This window comes from Lepidochelys kempii, chromosome 5 (assembly GCF_965140265.1).
Source record: "Lepidochelys kempii isolate rLepKem1 chromosome 5, rLepKem1.hap2, whole genome shotgun sequence".
NCBI classification, from domain to species: Eukaryota; Metazoa; Chordata; order Testudines; family Cheloniidae; genus Lepidochelys; species Lepidochelys kempii.
In genome coordinates this window covers 72,321,568-72,340,534 of record NC_133260.1, presented here as the reverse complement: position 1 = coordinate 72,340,534, position 18,967 = coordinate 72,321,568, and the positions used below count along the sequence as shown (strand labels likewise).

The window sequence follows — 18,967 nt, the reverse complement described above, 5'->3', positions numbered from 1 at the left end:
AAGATATGTAACTCTGGATAAGATGGCTCAGATATTTAAGTATGAAGTGTGTAGTTATTGACCACACGTTATCACATGTTCACTGTGAAGTTTGTATCTGTGAGTGGAGGCACTGATGGCAATTAGGGTGACCAGATGTCCCAATTTTATAGGGACAGTCCCAATATTTGGGGTTTTGTCTTATATAGACTCCTATTACCCTCCACCCCCATCCCGATTTTTCACACTTGCTGTCTGGTCACCCTAATGGCAATAGAAGTTTTAATTGATTAAGGACTAGAAGATTTGACCCTCCAACTTTCTTTCTAAAGGAACAGCTGCCCAGAGCTCCTGTGCCTGTTTATTTTCCTTTTCTGACTTCAGTGGTCCTGATATAGCAAGTCTCGGGGATTTTTCCCTCAACTTTAAAATACGGAATTTTCTTGGTGTTTGGTTTTAAGTAGTCTCCTGTGAGAACTGCACCTCAGTCACTGTAGTGTTGTGTTTTTAGAGCCTTCTGGAAAGTAACTCGCCCTTAAACAGACGTAAAAGCAGCGTTGTCAAGTCTCATGATAATTGTTTTCCTTAAAGCCCCAGCTCCTGGAGTCACTTGGATATGTGATGATTTCAACCTTCATTCTGAAAGAAAAATGAAGTTTCTTGTCCTCGTGGCTACGCAGAAAGCTTCAAAATGTGACCCCAGTGCACCCTAAAGGCTCAAAGTGGGAGGCAAATTAAGAAGAACCACACATCTGTTGTTTGTACATAATCTCATGATTTTAAAGCCAGTCTCATGATTTTTGGGGAGTCTGATTCATTATTTTTGAACATTTGGGATTGGCAGTGATGTGAAAGTGTCAGTTTCACTCCTGTTTAAAGTTAGTTTCTAGCCTATTGTTTGTAGTGAGGTAGCACCTCTAGAGCCTAAGGCAGATGCCTTGCCCTAGTAGGACGTTTACAAAGTTAAATGATCTGTTCCAAGCTTGAAGAACTGCAAAAAAGTGATAGGAAGTAATCTAGATTTTTCTATAATTGTTTCAATTGTTGTATTCAAGAATTAGTAACAAAGCATATGCATTAACATTTTAAACCTAACCAGTGTTCCTTAAGTGACTTGACACAAGATGTGAGAATATGTTAGTATTAGAGCTGAGTGGGTCTAATATTTATTAAATCCTCTTTTTTTTTTTAGGAATTAGATACAGTACTCCAATCAGCTAATTTCTAAGTTATCTGCAAAAAAACCCCTTGAGTTTTCAGGTGACTAAGTAGCCCTTGGAATCACGGTTGAAGTTACAAACTGGATTTGTTCCCTGACCTAGGAACCATGGACCAGTACAGCCCAGAGGGGAAATGGGAGAAGTATAAATCACATAAAATAGATGTGTAAATAAAGTTTAGTAGCTGAAAGAACCTAAGTGGGGTGAAGTTAGTGGAATTCACAATAAAGCTCAAAATGTCAGTGCAATTAAAAAAAATACTGTTGATCAATTTGGGCTGAAAAAGGGACATTTACAGCAAATGGAGACTATTTTAGCAGATCTCAGGAGGCAGGCAGGCCCACAATCAAAAGTTTTAACAAGGGATTTGATTTTACACATTCACTACAGTGTCTTTACCAGACAGCAAACCTAATCTCTAGCCTTGGGTAGGTTGTCTAATATGCCTTTGAGTATTTGTGCACTGTATGAATTCAGGTTTCAGAGTAACAGCCATGTTAGTCTGTATTCGCAAAAAGGAGTACTTGTGGCAGCTTAGAGACTAACCAATTTATTTGAGCATGAGCTTTCGTGAGCTACAGCTCACTTCATCGGATGCATACCGTGGAAGCTGCAGAAGGCATTATATACACACAGAGACCATGAAACAATACCTCCTCCCACCCCACTGTCCTGCTGGTAATAGCTTATCTAAAGGGATCATCAAGTTGGGCCATTTCCAGCACAAATCCAGGTTTTCTCACCCTCCGCGCCCCCCCCCCCCACACACACACAAACTCACTCTCCTGCTGGTAATAGCCTGGAGAATAGCCGGTAATATTACCAGCAGGAGAGTGAGTTTGTGTGTGGGGGGGGGGGGGGCGCGGAGGGTGAGAAAACCTGGATTTGTGCTGGAAATGGCCCAACTTGATGATCCCTTTAGATAAGCTATTACCAGCAGGACAGTGGGGTGGGAGGAGGTATTGTTTCATGGTCTCTGTGTGTATATAATGTCTTCTGCAGCTTCCACGGTATGCATCCAATGAAGTGAGCTGTAGCTCACGAAAGCTCATGCTCAAATAAATTGGTTAGTCTCTAAGGTGCCACAAGTACTCCTTTTCTTTTTGTATGAATTCAGGGTTCCAGCACCTTTTGTGTCTAGAAATTAAAGATGCCCTTGGCAGCAAATAACCTAAATGCAATGCCAGAGCTGCTCCCAAGAGCTCTTGATACTTTATGCTGAAAAATACCCATGCTCCCCTCTTAGTCACTACAGTGGATAATTGTATAGTCTCATTGGTAGCATGATAGCTTTGTGTGTGTGTAATGAACATATGTTAAAAGAACATTATTAAGTTTGCAAAGGACTCAAAAGTTAGGAAATGCTAGAACTATGCAGTCTCTAATTACATGACATACTCCTTTTTTCCACAAGACCTTGTGCATTCAGTGCACAGAATGAATGTAATGAGCACCTATTCACTATCTTGTTTTTTCCTCACTATTCGCCCTGTGTAGCCCTGGGTCTTATTTATTGAATGCTATTCAAACCCTGCTCTAAAGACAGAATTATTCATTTCCTTTTGGGTTTTTCCATGGCAGTCATCACTATATTATCTGAGTGCTTCAAAACCATGACTTTATCTTCACAACACCCCTGTGTGATAAGTTGATATTATCCCCGTTTTACAAATGGTGAATGGAGATAGAGTGCTGAAGGTCAAAAGTTTCCAGTAATTTTGGGTGCCCAACTTGAGGCACCAAGCACTTGATCTTTCAGAGTACTTGCCATTATATAGCACTTTATATGTTCAAAGCACAGCTCCCATTGACTTGATTTGCAGCTGTGAGTGCTCATCACGTCTACAAATCAGATCCTGGCAATCAAGTTGAGCACCCAGAAAATGAGAAACACACAACTACTGACCACTTATGAATCGTTTGGTTTCAGTGACTTGCCCAGCATCACATAGGAACTTAGGCAGAGATAAAGGATGGAATCCAGTATTCCAGAGCAGCACTCAACTGCCTTGAGACCCTCCTTTCTTTTCCTGCAGTATGTGACTCTGATTGTTATTTTGGATGCTAGTGAAGTCTTCCTCTTTAGTTATTGATTTCTCCCTCTTTTATGTAGCGAGTCTTCCTGCAATTTTTTTTAATAGAGAATTTTTAAATAAAAACAAATAATGTTTTGATTAGCAAATTACCTAGTTATCCTAGGTCCACCATGTTTGTATTTAATTTTTCTATATATATTAGCTTTAGGTTTAACTTCTCTTTATAGTGTTTACTATCTGAGTTGCCATCTTAAATATATAATATATAGAACATGTTATATGCTAATATCTTCTTCCATGCATCTCTTTTCCTAACTGTGGATATTGCACATTCTGCTCTTATATGAGAGAGATGTAGTGTGGACAAGACCATCCCCAGTGATGATCTGATGTTTGTCCATATTTCTTTTTATCCTACATGTGAATTGTTACTGTTTTGCTTTTAAAAAAATCAATTTAACAAAAGTTTAACCTCATAAAACTAAATCCGGCATTATCAAAGTAGTATAAAGAAAAATATTTTACTCCTTTACATCTAACAGAAGGAACTTTGTTGAATGTGATCTATACTCTTGCAAGTCCAAATTTTATGGATAACTGACTCCTTTTTTCACTCCTTGTATCCTGGTGCAGAGAGAAGAAACTGAAAGGGAGAGTGCAAGAGTTAGTGAATGCCTTAGAAAGACTCACGAAGAGCAGCGAAATCAGACATCAGCAGTCTGCTGAGTTTGTTAATGACCTGAAAAGGGCAAACAGGTAAAGGATCTTCTAGTGAATGGATGTACACATTGACTTCTGGTGCATTCTGGTAGTGCACTGTAATCCTCTCCTTTCCCTAATGAGCAGTTTTTACATCCTCAGCTGCTTGCCAGTAGTCTCGAAGAATGCAAGGTCAGAGTTGGGGGAAGAGACTAATCCTTCTCACTGAGTGCCCCATAACCAGTGGGGGGGAGGGGGGAGAAAGAGATTCTATTGCAGTTAAAAATGGCATCCATTATAAAACAATTTTCAGTTTAATCATGTTTGTGAATTATTGCTGTTTTTGCTCACCTCCTCCCTGGGCTGGCTCATGCATCTCTTCTTATCCCTTCAGATTCTCCTGTTATCAAGTTTCCTTCCATAAACCCACTCAGTACTTTAAAGTGTAGCACTGACAGTGATACAGACTGTGCCTCCATCTCCCAGTCAGTCTGCATCAATGGGCTTTGATGGACTGAGGGTTACAATTGTTGTTGGTCCACTTCCTTCAAGGAGTCATCCATTCACCATGTAATTTGTCACTCATGAGCCATACTTTACCTGTTAGAGAAAGTCTTGGCCATTGACGTGATGGGCAAGACTTGATCTTCAACCAGCACCCATTTGGTGTCTCCTACTGAGCGAAAGGGGAGGTTGAAGAGAGGGCATTTGGCAACTAAATGTAATACAATAGAAATAGAAAATACTTTAATTCCTTTTTGTACTTCATATACTATGGAGAGACTAGACTCATCAGTGTCAACTTCTAGTTCTCAGGCACTAACATACCTTTGTTGATTCCCTACACTTTTTGGATAGGCTTGTCAGGGGACAAAAGCAGTAAAAAAACCTCATCCATTGAACTATTTGTGATTATTATTATTATTATTAAATTAAAACATTTATATTCTATAAATCTTTATTTACAATATCTACATTTTGATCATATACCTACCTGACAGTGTCCCCTTAACAAAGCACTTTGTGATATGCACCTAGGGCCCAGTCCTCGGTGATATACTGAGCAGCCTCTACTCACACTCACACCAGGGAGGTGCGGGTGCTCAGTACCTCAAACAATTGGGCCCACAATCCTCAGACATCATATGATAACCTGGAACTGCATAGCGCACTAGTGCAGCAAGCATATAGTGATGCATCACAATAAATGATCACAGTTAGATATGTTGCTTTAATGCCACAGACACTAATAAAACACCAAGAGCTACTCTGACGTAGATATTTTCATTCACTAGTTAGACCCTTTTCTCCCTGATCTATGATTTGGGCCTCTGACCCTTTCATTTGATAATTTTTCATTTTGTGGGAGGAACATTAGTTCTCTTATGGCTGAGACTTTTAATAAACAAGGTCTTGACTTGTGAGACTCGTTTTATATTAAATTTTAGGGAGAGGAATCCTTGGTCACTTTCGAAAATTTGGCAACTGATTTTGGGTGTCTGTTTCTAGGTGCTTAACTTGAGCTAGCGTTGTTGAATGATCTTGTATTGCTGTCTGTTTCTAACAGTAACCTTGTGGCAGCTTATGAAAAAGCAAAGAAGAAGCATCAAAACAAATTGAAGAAACTGGAGTCACAAATGATGGCCATGGTTGAGAGGCATGAGACTCAAGTGAGGATGCTCAAACAAAGAATAGCATTGCTGGAGGAGGAGAACTCAAGACCTCACACTAATGAAACTTCGCTTTAAAATTCTATATATATAATGTGACAATTAGTGCCATTAAAAAAGTTGGGTTTTTTTGACTGATTTTAGGTAGTGAACACTATTAAGGATCTGAAACATAACAGGCATAGATCAGCCTTGTGTGGCTTTGTCAAATCAAGCCAGGAGAACTGGGGAGACTATTTTAAGCTTAAGCAAAGGATTGTTTATTGATGACTGCTTGAAATGGACAGTGTCTGAAGGTAAAGTTTCCCATCATACCAAGGTTATGTTCATGGTATATGTAATTATGTACATACACACACATGCAGGATTATCTCCCATCTTCATCCTAATGGGTGGGAGTCCCTCCACACTTTCATTTTGATCTTGATGCATTCCCTTGCTTTTAATTTACTCCCAAGACAAGGCCAAAATAGCACTCATTCAGATGCTTTTGTATGTTTGTTTGGGCACAGAGTAAGCCAGTTTGATAGATCTCCCAGCCACCATGTTTTCTTTGTCCTGAAATCTTGCAATAAGACTTGCTGTTACATCTATTGTATGTGTGTGTTTGGTGAGGGGAGGTGTGCAAGATGACAGCATGGTTCGTACCCTGCACCAAACTTGCAGTTCTCCACACCGCACACAGTCCAACAGATGGAGGAGGAGAACTCCTGCTAATTCGGAGATGTTTTACCCAGGCAGGATTCCTGAACACAGCAACTAGAAAGCTCTTGCTGCAAGTCTACAGTTCTGCTTTATTTCTTATGCCCTTACAGGCTCTATGTGGCCACATGCTTTCTGTTTACGGTGCAGGGGGTGTGGGCCGAGATTGGGTAGGAAGTTACAAGGAAGTTTTTGTCCTTCATGTTCTAGGGTAGTGCTGACAGTCAATTTAGAAAAAGTTGGATTTATTTTTCTAAAATACATTATAGACAAGGTTTTCCTCAGAGAAGCCTCTGTCAGATGCAGAGTAGTATTAGACCAGCATAATGTTCCATTACACCTGTGTGTCACCAAGAGGCAGAAACTCTCTCTGCACTTACTATGTAGTACAAAAAGGTACTTCTTTATAAGGAATGTACCTATTCAATATTCAAATAAATGCACATGAATGTGCGTATACATGTAGATAGATACACACACATACAAAATGAGTGAGCAAATGGCTGGCTCTTAGTACTATGGGAGTAGAAGTTATATGAACACAGCCTTCTGATGGCTGTTGTAAAATTACATTTATAGGCTATATTTTAATAAGTTACTGTTATAATGTAGGTGGACTTCTCTGTTCAAGCCAGTTGGTTTCTTATGCCATGCTAGCTAGCACATGGTAAGACTGAATGAGTCTGGTGTTTTTAGTAGAGGCTGAGTGAAGCACAGAGATCAGGTTGCCACCTCTAGGAAGCAGAAGGTGTAGTCTCAGACATGGCATGCATCCCAGCTCCTTTGGGCCTTGTTCACAGGACTTTTGTGTTTTCACTGTCACAGAGATTGTCTGAACACTTAAAATAAAACAACCCACCCTTATCAGTTTAATCAACCTAGAGTCAATTAACTTTTTTGTTATTACTACAGCGCTGGTATGTTTAATATTGGTCAAGCTTGAGGTGCTTTCCTTGGCAAATGGATTTACAAAAGTCTGCTGTCATTCCCACCTGTCACACAGGAATTTGTTGTGTTTTGGGACTTGTCTTGAGTTTCCTAGACCTGTTTAGATTTATGTGAATTTCTCTTTAAAGGCTTGTTTAGCTTTAAAGTATTTCCAGAGAGCTGTGGCTATGGTTCTCTATGCTGAGTAACCCTTTGCTAGATTAAGCCTTTAGCCTTCCTGGCTGGATCATGCTTTGCTGCTTCTAGATGTTAAGCAGGGACAATGAGGGGATTTACTTTCAGCTTTTTAGGGAGCAGGTCAAAAACAGCCTTAGCTGAGATTTAAATGTCAGTGGTTCTTAATGCTGGTTTCTAATGCTCTCCTTCCCTTTGGCAACTGTTGTTCTCTTTCCTTAAAAGTAGTGAAGGTTGAGTAGCAAATCTGAGACAACATAAGCTGCAACAATGCCAAACCCAGTCTCCTGCATACACCAGTATAAATGAAAAAGACAGCATTACTTACAAACGAAGGGCCACCTCGTAGAGCCCTGCTACCTGACTTGAAACCAGAGGGACCCAACTACATGTGTTGGGTCTGGGTCAGGTGGGAAAGCAAGCAGCCCCTTAGGGGGTTAGGGTGGGAGTGGCTGCGTGCTCCACCATGCTGCACTGCATCTATTGTAGAGTGTCTGTGCTGAGGAGCTGCAGATTCTCACTCCACAGTACATACAGCGCAGCAGGGAGGAGTGGATATTAAGACCAGTGCATGATGCCCTCCCTGAACAAACCCTGAGGCAGAAGGAGAGCTGGGAGGGGTGTGGGTCTGAAAACAACTCGATCCTCTCAGGGTTGATCTGTCGGGCTTAAATGTTAGGCCCAAGCCAACCTGTACCACCTTTTAGTTTGGGTGGGGCCACTCCCCTTTACCTACAGAACTGTATAATCTCCCACTTTGAACTGCAAATCCCATCCTCTAAGCAATATTCATATTGATTTTCCAATGTCTGAGGGCAGTTCTGTCCATAGAATTGTTTTGCTAAGCTAGAACTGTCCTTTACTGCAGCAGAAAGTTTTTTTGGGGGGGCAAGATCCATGTTAAAAAAATTTTTTTTTATTTTGCCCACAAATGTCCTCAACAGTGGACATTTTTCCTGACTGAATGAAGAGGGCTTGAAAGGAAGAACCTGTCTTTAAAATGAGGCAGAAAAAGCTGTGTAAGTAGTTTCTATATTTTGGGTCCAGCACCCCATTCACTAAAATAAGTGAGTTTTGTCATGGGCCTTTAGTTGAAGCAGGATCAGACTACGTGCCTCTGTTTATCATTGGGAAAACTTTCCTGGTGCTAAAAGACTGTGTGCACAACCCTACATAGTATGAGAGATGCACTAAGCCAGTTCCCACAGGTTCAAGGACTCAAGTCATCAACCTTGTTACCTCCTTGAGATCAGCCCTACATTAACTGTGACCTAAGGACTTGACTTGAACACTGCTGCTTAAGTCTAGATGTAAGTGGCTAGATAATGGGTGCAAAGTTCACATTAGCTTTAGCAGGAGTTTTGGATAAGTAAAGGCTGCAGCTGCTTGCTTGTACTAAATGCCCCAAGCATTTGCTTTCCCATTTATAATATGCAGCCAAAACTTTGGTCTGGGGCAGTTTGGATTATATACCTAACTCCAGTTAGGCTCCTTGCTAACCCAGTTTGTTTATGGCTCATTAACAAAATTCTGAGTAAGCTAATGCAATCTCCATGCTGGAAACATGTATTTGTGCAGGAGGCACCCACTACTTGACAAGCACTGAGAGCTGACTTTGAAATAGATAAAAAAAACCAAAAGGCATATGGTTCAGGGCTACAAAAGGGACACAGTGACATGGTTCACAGTTCCTGGTTCCTTTGTAATTTGTGTGAGGGAAGAAAGCAAGTTACTGTTCTCTTTATTCCTGCTACTGGGGTTCAGCATTAGATCCCTCTTATACTGACCGCCTCACCATGGTATCTGAGTGCCTTCCATTAAGCAAAGTTACTAAGATCTGTCACTGGTGGTTAGTTCTCTCTCATCCTCTCCCAAGGGAGTGTTTTAAGTTGTTTAAATGAAAATGCTGCCCTGTTTATATATGAGAAAAGGCAAGGGTGAGGTGTGATGTGCTTAACTCCTTCAGGAATGTGTTGCAGAATTGGGTAGGCTCCCTAGAACCCATGGCTGTGGCTTTAGCCTTAAAATAGAAATGGCCCCTGTGCTTCTGCAGCCAAGTTGTTGACCACAGTCTTGAGCCAACAAGGACAGATCCTGATGTAATATTCTGTGGGAAACCACTGTAGAGACTCAGCAATAACAAATCTAAAACAAGCACCTGAGACAGCTGAAATTCTTCCACATATAAGTTTGGCTACCCCAGGTTGCTGGATTGTTTTTCCTAGTATCAGTTTTAGGAGGCATGTTCACAGCTGTACAACATATAACAATTGCTGATAGTGTCTCTTACTAAGTTGAAAAGCAAGGGATTTTAGGTTGTTTTTTTTCCTTCAATAAGCGTGAAAGGGGTTTCTGTTTAATAGAGGGTTTACTGTTTTGAATTAAGTAGAAGTTTTTATATCACTTCAAATCTAGGCTTTGCCTTCTCAATCCAAAATAGAGCTGAGTAGAACCTGTCCTGTATATAGATGATTTCATTAGGCAGGAATATTGAGCCAGCACCTTACTCAGATTTCTAAGGGATGAGGAATGATGTACAAGTTTTCTATTACATATTATTTTGTGATAGTGCCAATTCTAACCTACCTTTTAAGTTTGTTTTTAGCAGATCTGTTTTATTTCAAATACATTTTAAGAATGCTGTAAAGATGTAAGTTTACAGGAAATAATCATATCAAGGTGATTAAAGGTAACCTACCCAACATTTCTTCCATGATGTTGATGAGCAAGACCCTATTTGCTTTGTCACAGCCTCTCCTATGGAGTCTTCAACGGTTAAAAGGGAGATGTGGGTACCTACAAAGTACTGCTTAATTTGTTAGTATATTAGAAATGGGAGTGGGGAATAGGACCAATGGGAAATAGTGGTGAAATAGCTTAACACCAATCAAGAATGTGTGTTATATGTTTTAGTGCTTCTTGTAATAGGTTAAAAGTAGCCGTAGCCCTAGTGTACCAGTTACAAAAATGACCACCTTAAAACAGTAAATTCCAAAAACTAATATTTAATTATACAACTGTTTGAAACACCAGCTCGAAGTATGATGTAGTCTAACTTCTTCAGAAGTAACTTACATCAACTGTAGACACTGCAACCCAACTCCCACAAAACAACTCATTGGAGTTCAATAGCTGAGTTAGGTTCTATTTATAAGAACCTAGTCAATTCTCCTTCAGTCTCTTAACAGACAAGTGCAACAGTGTATTAATTTGTATCTTGTTCTAATGACTTTTAAAAATTGTCTGAGTGTCAAATAGTGCATGAAATTTTATATTTCATATTGTTCTGAAAAAGTACTTTTCTAATTAAAAAGGTTTACACCAGCTTGAATGTATTGTTAGTTATTACAAAGCACATGTGACTAAGTTTGCATTAATCTCAGTATTCCACTGTTTATATGGGAAGTTTTTCATTTAAAAATGTCACTGAACATTGTACTATATGTTGTAATTTTAGAGACTTTTCACCTAATTGATTTGCTTTAAATGTGTTCTGCTTTTTAGTTCCTTAGCTGCTGTAAAATAGTTATTTTGTTTATTTGATATAGAATTGTAAAAACAGCATTTATTTATACAGAGACATTTATAATACTTTTTATTTTACAAATGTTCCTATATTCTGAATAAATATTTCTAATGCTAAAGTATGTGTTTCACTTGTTAGCTTCAGTCCCATAACTAGTTACATACACTCTAAAAAACTTAAGCCTTCAATACATGGTTGATAGGTGGTACAGACTAAACGAACCTACCTCTTTTCTCTTTTGACAACACTGTGAAAAAAAATCTTAATGTCCTTAAATGTCAGTCCTAAGATTAAAGTGGAGTTGTTCTGTTTTTCTACTAGAAAAACAGAAGTTTTACCATGTTTCCATTCCCCCATACTTTGGAATTCTTTTAAAAAAAAAAAAGCTGGGACAGCTTCCCAGAACTGTATTAAAAAGTAAGTCTGCAGCTACCTCATTCTCCTTTAAAACTCCTCTTCAAATTTAATATGAAAGTATACATTAAAAGGCAAACATTTTTAAATGGAAGGAGACAGTTGCACACGTTTGATTCTTTTAATGACAAATCACTCCATTTCACAAATACTTTAAAAGCGCGGATCGGGGTTTGACAGTAAATCCTCTCATCTAATGTTCCAAACCTATATCCTGCTCACATTGGTCTTTAAAAAGTTCAGAATCCAGCTCCAGTCAGTTTTAACTTGAGCAATGCTTGCTATAAACTTTTATGCTCTTGTAAGTGGCACATGTAGAATCAGTGCTACTAATGGGCATTTAAGGCAATATGTCAAAACATTCTGCAGTATAAGTATTCTGCTGCCCCAGGCAGCACAGACATGAAATTTCAAACCACCAACAGTTATGTTCATACTTCATTATTACAGTAACAATTTAAAGCATTTTTTACTGTCAAAGTATTTGACTGTCTGGATAAAAGAAACAGCCAATGTCTCTAAATGTTAATTGTCTAACAAACAAAGTGCTTCAATTTCTGGATCAGTGAATGTACACAATGCTTCAAAAATGCATGTAATCTGTTAGTTCAGTTACAGATCTTACCTAAAGCTGAAGAGTTGAACAGTGCTCTTCAGGACTAGCTCACAGAAACTGAATAAAACCTGTAACTTTGCGTGTTTAAATAAAATGTATTTGTAGCATTATACTAATTAAAGTCAGTGAAGATAGACCACATTCTTAAAGTACTACTCACACCTGACCTATACAATAGAATACTTCCCGATCCCAGAACTAATCCCTGTCATTGCTTAAGTTTCTTCAAGACAATCTCAGAACTTAGACATTTTTTGTACAGCATGGAATAATTTTTCTTTGGATATTCTGTGTGGTTGTCTGTTACAAGACAAATATATTTGCTCTCTAGAAATCAAGTAGCTTTTAGGATTTATTAGCATACCATTTCATCTAGTAGTTTTCTTATGTAACAGGATTGTTCTCAACTGGTGAGACTAAAAGGTGATCCCCTTCTACTGTAATAATTCTATCCAAATGTCCTTGAGAGCTTACAAGATTCAGTCACATTCTTGTCACAATCAGGAAATCAAATTAAGTTTTAATTATAGCATTTTATGTACATCACCATCTCATTTGAAAAATGTTGCATTTCTCATCACAAAATTTGCAGCACTCAACATTTAGAACATGATTTCTATATCTTATTAAAAGATATACAATCCAAACTTCATAGTAATATTAAAGACTAGCAAATTAAGTTAGTATTCACCTTTTGAACAAAAAATTCATACAGTATGAATGTTTTAAACAATTTCATGGTATAGTTTTGTTAAATTAAATATGAACAAGTTATTTCTACACACAAGGTTTTTTCTTCCTATTCACCCAGAAATCATTTGAACAGATACCTTCCCAAGTAGTTGAGTAAAACTCCTTAAATCCCATCCTGCTCCCTCCCCATATATCCTGTATGTGTTAGCTGGCAAACTATCAGGAGCATAGGCCTTTCTGTAATACAGAACATGCCATCATTTTGGTTCATGTTTCCTACAGATTGTCCTAAAACTGGAGTCACATTAGAAACCATGAAAGTCAATGTTTACAGTGACTTTAAAGTAAAAATGCAAAGTTAAACCCAAGCATTAGGTCAGTAGAAGAACATTTAAAATTGAGACATTTGTTCTTGCATGATCCTGAAGGAAGGAACTGCTACATATGCAGTGTCACACCCTCACAGTAAGGCTTATAAAACTTACTTGGAACAGTAGTGAAATGCACACTCGGCAAAGAACACACTGCATTTCTTATAGTGCTCATGTACAGTATAAAAAACAGTGCAAATACTACCTTTTAGCCCACTCTTGCTCTTTCCATTGTTGAAGAACATTGCTACAAACATTAAAAAAAAAAAAAAAAAAAAAAGTGACCAGAGCTTACCTTTCCAAGCCTCATTTGCTGCAAGAGAGCCTTCACAGTGCACTTTCTATTATGGGTGAATTAATTTCATGTATAAAACTCCACATCTTAAATATTTTGGTTGCTGCAACACTAAAATGCTGAAGTGGACTCAAATTCAGTCCAGGGGAGTGGTTTTCAACCTGCGGTCTGCAGCCCCCTTGGTGTCCACAGACTATATCTAAGATTTCCTCCATTCAAAATTTTTTTAGGGACCACAAATAAAGGTTGAAAAAAAAAAAAAAATCATCATTGGTCTAGCATAATTTCAAAAGCAGTTTGAAACCTATATCAACAAAACTAAAAACAACAACATCTTGTGCCTATGTTTAAACTGCAAACTACTTAAGTCTATAAAGGAGATTTACGCTATCCCACAAGCACACTTTTCCAAAAGTTTTGGCTTCCCAATATAGATTAGAATAAATTCCAGTAAATGTAGTTTTACAAGATTAGTGCACCTTGGGGTTAGCCCAGAGAAAAAAAGACACTGGAATAACTCAAGACATTCTAGCTCCTAGACTGAAGTAGTCAGTATGATTTGTTAAATCACGATTTGAAATCAAGTAGCTAAAAAAGAAAAGCTCACTGAGCTAACACTATAAAACTGGCCATATGGCCCAACGGTAACACCTCAAGTTCCAACACGGATATAGAGCTTGATTCAGGCCAGCCAGAGATGAGGGCAGTGGGGGCTGGGGAGAGGAGGGCAAATCACACTGGAAAAAAACCCACTTCAAAATCAGTGATCACAGAAGAAAATGCACTTTTCATATTAAAATGACTGATTGGAAACATGTTAGGAATAGCCAGACTACACAGTTTGCCTTAACATTACATGCAGCATTTTAAACAAACCGAGTATAAACACAGCAAACGTTGTTTTTGTAGATCTCCAAAGTAAACTACGATCAGAGCACAGTATGTAAACCTGTAATTTTGTGAGAGAGAGAGAGAGACTTACTACAAACGAAACATACAGAAAGGGAAGCTTTTAATTGTGAAATAAGATAAAATATTTTTCCCCCTCCATACCTCTATCTCCATACCTCAAACTCTGTGCAGGATTCAATACCACACGTGTATTGAAAAATGGAAATTTTTAAAGACTACCAAGTTACAGAACATGCTAAAATTAGTCTATAGTCTCAAAATCCTCCAAAAATTAAAAACCAAAACCCCACACACTGCATAAAAATAACTGGAGGGAAAATGCATAAAACTGCACTAAAAAACTAAAATAAATTACTGTTTACATAGTACTAGAGACTGCTATGTGAACTAATTCCAGAATTTCCAGTACCTGCATTGAGCTTTTTGTCCATTAAACATTCTTCCTCATAATTTCATGAGTGGCTTAACTTCAAGGTTACAGATGAGTGAGTCACAATTTGATTAGCAACTGCAGGTGAGTGTTGCAACTTGTTTTATTCCAAGCACAGTAGACAGACATGCTTACTTTTCAAGCATCTTCACACCAACAAGCGCTTAGATCTCCGAAATCCATTCACAACCTATTTCACTAGATAATCTTGCCGCTCCAAATGCCCACCCACACTCAAAAACAAAACAAAAAAAATCCACTGAATGAAACTCAATCATCCATTTGCTATTTCTTCACTCTTTTACAAACATTCCTGTAAGGTGTACTCCTACACTTTGGAATACAAGTATAAAATGATTCATTTAACATTTTGAACATGAAACACAAAGACATACAAAACTAGTAAGAGTAAACAATCTGAAACGTTTACAGTGCAGGGCACCCTGAAACCCAAATGCAGGTCATATACAAACACATTTAATAAGCTGTTTGAGACCTCAAGAAGGAAGGAAACTATGTCAATACAAATATGAACATTCTGAATTCATATTTCTGAAACAGTACCTTGTACACAAAGAAATAGAAGTTATTGCATATTTATCAAATTTATTTATAACTCTCACACTGATGCTAGATTTCATAAAATCAGGCCTGTTTTCTGCAGCCTTTGTTTGGGATTTGTCAGTGAGGAAGCCAGGTATTTTTGTAATTAATGAAAACTTTTACTTTAAAAAAAAAAATCTACACTTAGTGATCCCAGTAAGGCATATCCCATTTATGCACATTCTTCTCATATTGCTATGAGCCATTTCACATCCCAAACTGTCATCAAGTGGAAGTTTCAAGTTTAAAATTCACACAGCTCTATAAATCTTCCCCTTATTAATCCATGGTGCATTAAGTGAAGAATCATAAAAGGAACATATCTGAAAAGTTAACCTACCTATCAGAAATAAAAATTTCCAAAGCTTGATTTTTTAATCATCCGTTGAGAGTCTCATTAAACTCACTGGCATTAGCAGCCTGGAGGTCAGAGTGCTAACTTCTGATTCCTTAGGAGCTAGACACTTATTGCTGGGAAATCAACTACTTACACTAAGAGGACTGAACAAAGCTTTTGTTTTCATTTGGATCTGAATAGGTAAATTGACAAATTCATCCCTCCTGCCCCCCCGCAACTTTACTATTCAGCCCTCTCAATTAAATAACAGGACATATGCATTTAGGCACAGATCTTCAAAAGGTATTAGACACCTAACTCCCACTGACATTACTGGAAGTTAGGCAACCCGAATAACTTTGAGGATCTGGGCCTTACTGATTTAAGCAACCTCTGAACATTATTTCTGGCTGTCAACCCACTGCCACCACCACACCAGGGTGAAGCAAAAGAGTCACTTCAACAACTGAAGAAAAACTATTCTAAAAGTAAACTGACCTGTTGTAAGACTCTCTTATCCAAATGGAAAAACTGGAATCTATTTCTCCTGTTAACGGATACAGGAGTCCAGCTTTCCTGGCTAATGGGAAATGTTTTAACAACTGAAAATTACTAGATTCCCTAGCCCAAAGGGATGAAAAGATTAGAAGATAAAAATAAGCTAACATGCTATTTATTGAGGGCAAATGTAAGATAATAGATATTATAGGGTATTTGCAAGAAGACAGGGATTGTGTTTAGTGGATACCACACCAAAGATATAAAAGGGTGTCTGTGGGTGACATCTCTTCTGTGGTCAGAAAATGTACAAAGCCTTGGAACAGCCACTGATAGACAATTTAGTCATTCAGTCCTCCAAATTACACATCACACCCACCTACCTTAATTTTAGAGAACCATCCACTTTAAAAAAAAAAAAAAAAGAAGAACAAGAGAGAAAAATATAGGTACTGGCTGCTGAGACAAGTGAGGAGCTTCATTTGCCCCCAGTCCCCAATAAAATGCTTTTGAAATGTATATTCAAAACTCTCTCAAGTGAATCATGATGCAAGAATGTATGACTAGTTATTTTTTTCCCCCACTTAGTATCATTTGCATTCCTACTGCTAATTTTTTCACATCTTCGATATACTTATTATTAAAAGGCTGTAGCCTCATTCATTTTTAGTTACAGTTTTCAGATACTGAGATGCAAGTGCAATATCAAATGCTATACTATTGGAGAGAGAGAGAGAACGAACACACATGACACTAGACACCTCCAAGGACAATAGTATAGAACACAATAATGGACACTTAGAACAGTTGTTGCAAACTTGATTAAGCCATTAGGTGGCACATGACGTTCTCTAGTCATCCACACATCTGCCTCAATCCTCCCCTTCTCTCAGCAGGACCTGCAGAGGCTTATTTACATTCAGCAACTACAAATGTTTAGTATATACAAGAATCCCCTCGCCACAAAATTTAACTTTTCCTTTCAACATCTTAAAAGCAGCTGCAAGTGAAAGAAGGCTTGTCCCCATTTTGTCCTAGTGGAGAACAGTTCTAATGGACATAAAGGAAGAACAGAAACAAGTAGGTGTGAAAGGCCAAGTTCTGTTCAGCAAGCGTATCCCCACCAAAGACAGTCGAGGAAAAGGTGCAAGTCAGGGCAGAATGGGACCCCATGGATTTAGTTTTAAATTCTACTGACTGCAAGTCATTCTGAAATGAGTTTGAGCATGAGAGAGAGGAGAGAACATCGGCAGACAACCGGAGAGAAGAAGAGAGAGAACTGCAAAGATGAGGTCAAACTAGTAGACTTGAAATTCATAATTTTTTTTTTAAGCACAGGTGCGCCAAGATTTCAACATTGCTGGGATAGAGAAGATGGGTGTCCTCTGAGAATTACTTTAATTGCTATACTACTGCAAAGTACCAGAAAATAAAGACTGAGTGTTCCAACAACTTTATATCAGAGCAGGTTCAAAGTTTAGTGTGTTAGTATACAGCCAACACTAAAATATTTCAAAGTTTAAAAAAAAAAAAAAAAATGCCCTCTCATGCAACAGCAGGAACTAGTGAACCAAACACTGGAAAGGTACTTCTGTGGATAAAGGCGGAACTGCATTTAAAGTGCGACACTTCACTATGCCACTTCCATACTGCAAAGAGAATGGACCCTTTCCAATCATCATTCAGTCCCTGCATTGCTTTAAAAATAAAAAAAATAAAAACACCTGAGAAGGAGTAAGGCTGGATTAGAAACCCACTCAACTGCAAAAGATCAGTCTTTGATTTTTGTTCATCCATAACAGGTTTGCTGTCAAAGGTCAAAACTTTTCATTATGGCATCATGGTCAAACTTGAAGCTCAAGAAAGCTCTTGATGAGAAAGTGATTTTGTAATGACCATTACATGCTACAGAGTATGCCTCTGTATGTTCCAGCAGGTCTTCAATGGAGAAACACACATCATACGCTGCTGCATCTGCTTAAAAAAAGAAAAGAAAGAAAAAAGAAAAAAATATGTTCTACCACTTAACTTTCAACTGTATTGATCAATGAAGAGGTCATTGAAAATATGCTACTATTTAGGTTTAAAAAGCTGAACTTTAAATTTATGCTCAATTAGCATTTATTCACACTGGCAATTTTATCAGTTTGGTCATCATTTCAAACAAAAAGTGTAGCAAGGAATTCCTTAGCTTTATTGGCCACCTACTGGTCCAAACAAGTTTTGTAGGAGTTACATAAACAGCAGTTTTTACCCAAATGATTAATTCTCTTCTGCAAAGCCCAGGTTAGGGCAATAATTTTTTGCCAAGGTCCAAATTTCTTGGTCAAGGTATAGTCAAGGTCCAGACTCCAGAGAAAACAAGTAAATAAAAAGAGTTTGCAGTCCATTCAAAAGTTTCAGGTGATCTGGATTTGGCTCGCAGTCTGCCTATTGACTACCCCGAGTTACGGTGACAAACTGCTTGGACACAGTCCCCTTCCAAAGTGGAGACCTGGAGAAGGGGCAGGAGAGCCCCGTGGGGGCCTTAAGTCAGGTGGTGGTAATTTCAGAACAGTCCTTGCACCATCAGATACCCCAGCTCCTATACTACCATGAAAAGCCTTTTCAGTGATCTATTCAAATCGTCACCACCATGGCATGCCTCCCCGAGGCTCAGCCCAGATATACAGTGCTTTACTTTCTCCATCAATGGTGAACTATGAGCAACTGTATATTCCACCATCCTTCAGATTTCACAACTAAGGAAAGGGATCTTAAACCTTCATTTAATAAAAGGTTTCCTTTTTCGGCACGTACTGTAGTAAGTGGATGCAGTCTCAAAAATTGTTTCAAATTAATGTG

At 38.3% G+C, this 18,967-nt stretch overlaps 2 protein-coding genes across 10 annotated transcripts in view; one reads left to right on the top strand and one right to left on the bottom strand.

Moving 5' to 3' along the window:
• Positions 1–11,010, top strand: part of MCC (MCC regulator of WNT signaling pathway) — a 361,512-nt gene extending 350,502 nt beyond the window's left edge. For 4 of the 7 annotated variants that reach the window (XM_073344706.1, XM_073344704.1, XM_073344707.1 and 1 more), the window contains 2 exons: positions 3,869–3,991; positions 5,502–11,010. In XM_073344706.1, the coding sequence (XP_073200807.1) occupies positions 3,869–3,991; positions 5,502–5,682 (304 nt within the window). In that variant the 3' untranslated portion in view covers positions 5,683–11,010. The remainder of the gene's footprint in view (positions 1–3,868; positions 3,992–5,501) is intronic. The other 3 variants (XM_073344710.1, XM_073344709.1, XM_073344711.1) reach the window with 1 other exon arrangement.
• Positions 11,011–11,475: 465 nt separating this feature from the next.
• Positions 11,476–18,967, bottom strand: part of DCP2 (decapping mRNA 2) — a 29,857-nt gene continuing 22,365 nt past the window's right edge. For all 3 annotated transcript variants that reach the window (XM_073344712.1, XM_073344714.1, XM_073344713.1), the window contains exon 11: positions 11,476–18,100. In XM_073344712.1, the coding sequence (XP_073200813.1) occupies positions 17,934–18,100 (167 nt within the window). In that variant the 3' untranslated portion in view covers positions 11,476–17,933. The remainder of the gene's footprint in view (positions 18,101–18,967) is intronic.